The sequence below is a fragment of the Kryptolebias marmoratus genome, linkage group LG12, assembly GCF_001649575.2.
Source record: "Kryptolebias marmoratus isolate JLee-2015 linkage group LG12, ASM164957v2, whole genome shotgun sequence".
In the NCBI taxonomy this organism is placed as follows: Eukaryota; Metazoa; Chordata; class Actinopteri; order Cyprinodontiformes; family Rivulidae; genus Kryptolebias; species Kryptolebias marmoratus.
Window position 1 is genome coordinate 21569619 of NC_051441.1, and position 5310 is coordinate 21574928.

Consider the following 5310-nt stretch of genomic DNA (forward strand, 5'->3'; position numbering starts at 1 on the left):
GGCGTCAGATGAGAAAACAGTCTAATAGCAGAGTTAGCATTAGCATTAGCAGAGTTAGCATATTAGCTTTTTCTGCTCCGTGTTGGACTTCTTGAACCAAATCACAGACGTCCCCCTGGTTTTGGTAAAAGTCTTTCTTCTTAGGCTGCCTGCTAGCTGTCTCTACTTGTTGCGACCCCGGGTTTGATACTTCCTGCGTCTCCATCTTTCAGCACTTATGACTTAAATGCTGACACATACGGTGGGTCACAGAATATGGTGTACCACCGGGCCGCACAGAAAGCCGCTGCCGTAAAGCAGCGTCATGTCGCAAAATGGAGGTTCTTTGCAAAATAGTTATTTTTTCTTATTATTTATCACTTATATAAACTGAATTTATGCAAAGTGACAACACTAATACATTCGTCGTAGCCTACGTTATGAAATATTTACATGAATCATTGATACAATTATGATAGAAATGACAGAAACTATAGAGACGATAGAAACAATAGAAGAAAATATATCACGATAGACACTTTTCTATCGTCCCCACGATATGGATTGTGCCCAGCACTGCTTTAATCTATTTTATTTTTCCACCCACTCCTCTCTCTTTTTATTTTACTAAATGTTCATTTATTCACGATGTAGTCTGAACCTTATTGGGTAACATTGCTCTGTACCAATTCATAATACAGCTGTATTGGGTTTGTACCTGGTACCTATGGACTCTATTAGTTGACTTGATACCCTGTATAAACCTAAACTAACCCTAATTATAGAATTGATCAAAAGGAAAGCCTTAAGCCTTGTCTTAAAAGTAGATAGAGTGTCAGCCTCACAGACAGAAACTGGAAGTTGATTCCACAAGAGAGGAGCCTGATAACTGAAAGCTCTGCTTCCCATTCTACTTTTAGAAACTCTAGAAACCACAAGTAAACCTGCAGTCTGAGAGTGCTCTGTTAGGAAGATGTGGAACAGTAAGATCTTTAATATAGATAGGACTTGTTTGTTGGTTCAGAAGATATGAGCAGATAATGAACCCCAAGTAGATGGTGCATCCTAAAAAGAGAATCGGCATGGAGCCTTGGGAAAGCCTTTGGAACAGTTATGGGATCCATTTGTTTTTTCCTCACTACGACACCTTGAAGCAATCTGGAGTTTGAAGCCCGTCCCAGTGAGGTCACCAGTCCTTCACTGGGTCACCACAAAGACCCATAACCATGCATATTCACTACTAAAGTCAGTGTAGAAACACCAGTATGCCCAGCATGTATGTTTTTGAACTGTGGAAGGACACCGAAGTTCCTGGAGAAAACCCTAGAAAGAAAGGTCCAACTACAGTAACTACTGCTTCACCAATAGATTAAGGCTCAAACCCCAGACAAAAGAATATTAGACCACCACTCCCAGATGATGTTCATTTAACTTTTCTATTTAACAAACTAAATTAAAAACATGACAAAACTGTTTTTAATTCAGCATATGAAAATTTAGGCTTTGTTAAGCATAAAATAAAATAAAAAAATAAATAAAAATTGTTGGAATTGATGCTTGTTATTTCTCATCAAAAAGAAAAACACTACAAAGTGAATACACTCTAGTAAACGGAAAAATATAAAGTAGAATATGTTATACTATAAAATAAAAAAAAGTTTTTTTGTTTGTTTTTTAGCTTCTTTGGATTTTAGTTCTGAACCAGGCTGTTTTTAGGAATGTGGTTCAGGTGTGTTTGTCTCAGAGGAATGTTATGTTCTGCCCTTTTTTGTGTTGTTAACGCTGGTCTCCCATCCTTCTCAGGAATGTCCTGGAAGGCTGGGGCTCGGGCACTGGTGGAGCTGGTGTTGCTGGTGCTTTCCTCTACTCGGCTCTGATCCAAGCCGGTCTGTCCCCTCAGGTCACACTCCTTATCATGCTGGTGGTCCCATTTCTTATGCTGGTTAGGTAAGTGTGGAAGCACTGGCTTTGAAAACTGTTTCCCAGCTGTACTGCAGTAGTATCCAGATTGTGTTTGGCCTTTCCCTGTCAGGACTGATGAGAGTTTTTCTTTTTCACAAAATGATCAGACGTCTGTTGGAGGTAGTGGTCAAAGGCATCTTAAAAGTGTATAAAATAACTTTCCTGTCAGTGTATTCCAAAGATCTGGTGATTAGTTTAAATTTTTGCATAAAATCATTTTCAGAATAAAAAGCCATCATGGTCTCCTGTTGAATATAAAGGTCTTAGTACTGACAAACAGATTTGATCTCCTTCCTGTGTCTGGATCAGATGTTTACGTGCTCTCATCAGACATGGATGTCATGGTAATTTGGAGTTTTAATGATTGGTTCAAACTGTTCTTTGTCCAGGATAAAAATATTATACAACTTCAGTGATTTTTAAAATTAATTTATTTTGCATTTTCTCGAATCAATACAGGGTCAGATTTATCCATATAGGCTCAAATGTATCCAAGTACACCCACTAATATTTGGTCAAATCTCCCTTTGAAAGTTGTAGCCATCCACAAGCTTCTGGTATAGTTCTGTTTGGATATTTGGCCACTCTTCTTGGCAGAATTGGTAGTGTATTTGAACTGATTGATTTTCTGGCACAAATCCAGTTTTTATACGTAGTCCACACATTTTCAATCCAGTTGAGGTTGGGCTTTGTTAAAACCAGTCCTGGAGATTAATTCAGCTTTATCAATTAGAAACCAGTTCTGATGTGTGTTTAGGATCATTGTCTTTTTTGAACACCCAATTGTGTCCAAGTTTCAACCATCTAGCTGATGATTTGAGTTAAACATTTGGAGGTGGTACTCCTCCTTTCTTGTTCCATCCACTTTGTGAAATGCACCAGTACAACATCATGATGCATCCACCACCATGCTTGACAGGTGGTATAGAGTTCTTAAGTCTGAAAGCCTCACCTTGACTCCTCCAAACATGCTTCCTGTCATTGTGGCCAAACAACTGAATCTTTCTGATCTGACCATAAATCTTTTCTCCAAATTTTCTTTTAGGAACATTTCTTAAAAATCAATCAATTCTAACAGAATGCTCAACCTAACCTCATTTTATTTTTTCAGTACAAGACTGCACTGCTTCTTTTCTTTTTGTATTAATTTGTTCACTTGTGCAGTAAGTGTTGTGCATGAAAGATGTTGATCCCATAGAAGATCAGTGTGAACATACACTAATATGAAGAATTAACACCTGTATAACCATTAGCAACGAGGATGTAAACTATTGACAGGTCTGGTACATTATTATTTATATTTTTCCTTTGTGTGTGTGTGTGTGTGTGTTTTATTCCATCCCAATCACCAGTTATTTTATGGTGCTGGTTCCTTCATCTTCCTTACCTCAGTGGAGCAGGATGCAGACTGACTATGAAGCTTTGGACTCAGAGGAAACACAGCAGCTTCTGGATGAATCAGAAGATGAGTCATCAACACCAGGTAAAAGTTACAGACTCACAATAGACTGCATGACAAAAAAATAAATGCTTCTTGTTGGTTCTTCACAGTAGCATCTCTTGTAGATATACTATTTATTAATATGCAGACGTTGGCTTTGATCTCTGAATCTATAACCACACTCATATTTGATAGAATTTCATAACCTAAATACATTCAAACACCTCCTTACTTTGATTATAGGTCTATGCAGAGTTGGGAAATAATTAGTTATCCCTACATGTAGCAGTGTACCATAGTTTATTTACAAAATAAAAGTTGTAATTTCTGCAACTTACAAGAAAATTATGTAGCCTAATTCAACTTAGTTACTTAAAGTTAGGCTCCTTATGAAAATATTCATGAATACAATTTGCGTTTCATTTTCTGTGAAAAGGCTAGGCTGTATGTTCATTAATATGTCAATGTCTAAGTCAATGTCAAATTTATTTATATAGCACATTTAAACAACATTAGTTGACCAAAGGGCTTCACAATTTACACCAACCATCAAACACAGAACAAGATTAAAATAACAAAATAAATTGAAACAGAAATATAAACAGTAAACAGAAAATAAGTTGAGTAAAAGTATCATAAAACATAACTCAAACTGTATTCAAAGCCAGTGAAAACAGATGCGTTTTTAAAAGAGATTTAAAAAGAGGAAGTGAAGATGCCAGAGTTGTTCCAGAGTTAAGGTGCCACAGCAGAAAAAGCCTGATCTCCTCTGAGCTTCATCCTGGTTTTTGGGACAACCAATAGCAGATGATCAGATGATCTCAGTACCCGGGAAGGAACATAAGGCTGAAGCAGGTCGGAGAGATACGACAGTGCAAGTCCATGTAGGCATTTATAAGTCATTAAAAGAATTTTAAAATCTATTCTATAACACACAGGGAGCCAGTGAAGGGAGGATAAAACTGGTGAAATGTGCTCAAACCTACAAGGTCCTGTAAAAAAGACGATCCGCAGCATTTTAAACAAGCTGCAGACGTGAAAGTGAGACCTGACTAACCCCAACATAAAGTACATTACAGTAATCAAGTCTGGTTGTAATGAAGGCATGAACTACTTTCTCAGGGTCAGGTCAGGTTAAGACAAGCTTAAGTTTAAAAAAATATTTATTTATTTATTGTTTACAATGTTTTTGCCTTTTTTTATTGTTTTCTCTCTTGGAGAGAAAATGACCTCCCTCCAACAGGTGAAGGTTGTCTCTCGCATGCCTCACAAAAGGCATGATATCTTTTTATCCTGAAACAGGAGTAATTTAAGTTTTAACTTTGTAAAAAAAACTGAACAGATGGACAGGTACACATACAGGAGAACATTCATACACAACGCAGACACACACACACACACACAATAACTCTTTTTTTCCCACCAAACAGCACGCACAGAGAAACACACACCTACAGTGGATTGCAAAAGTATTCAACCTGTACAACTGGAGTTTTGTTGAATTTTTAATGGTTATAAGTAGTAATTCTACAAAAAAAATAGTCCAGATTAGCTAAAATTAATGAGGAGGGATCTCTGTTACATGTTTCTTAAAAATATAAAAAAGTGGTGCATGCATATGTATTCACCCCTTTTACCCTTTTTTAAGCCACATAATATGTTAGATAAAATCCCCTCAGGGCATTCTAAGTGTGACTATAAACACAGAAAAGAATGTTATAGAAAACAGCCTATTCTATATGTTGGTCAGAAAGAATTACTCCACTTTGTTCGCTTTAGCAGCTTTATTCCGCCATGCACAACTACAACTGAATCACCTCCACCGCCCCCACCCACGAGGTAAAAAGGACATCACAGTGCCCCCTAGTGGACTGGTGTACAATATAACCAAAAGAACTGTAACAATCTCAGTCTCTTCTTTAAAAAAA

At 37.2% G+C, this 5310-nt stretch overlaps 1 protein-coding gene across 1 annotated transcript in view; it reads left to right on the forward strand.

Moving 5' to 3' along the window:
* The window catches only part of cln3 (CLN3 lysosomal/endosomal transmembrane protein, battenin), a 54000-nt gene that overhangs the window by 39595 nt on the left and 9095 nt on the right, over nucleotides 1-5310 (forward strand). The window contains exons 3-4 of the mRNA XM_037978799.1: nucleotides 1783-1926; nucleotides 3294-3424. Coding sequence (XP_037834727.1) covers nucleotides 1783-1926; nucleotides 3294-3424 — 275 coding nt within the window. The remainder of the gene's footprint in view (nucleotides 1-1782; nucleotides 1927-3293; nucleotides 3425-5310) is intronic.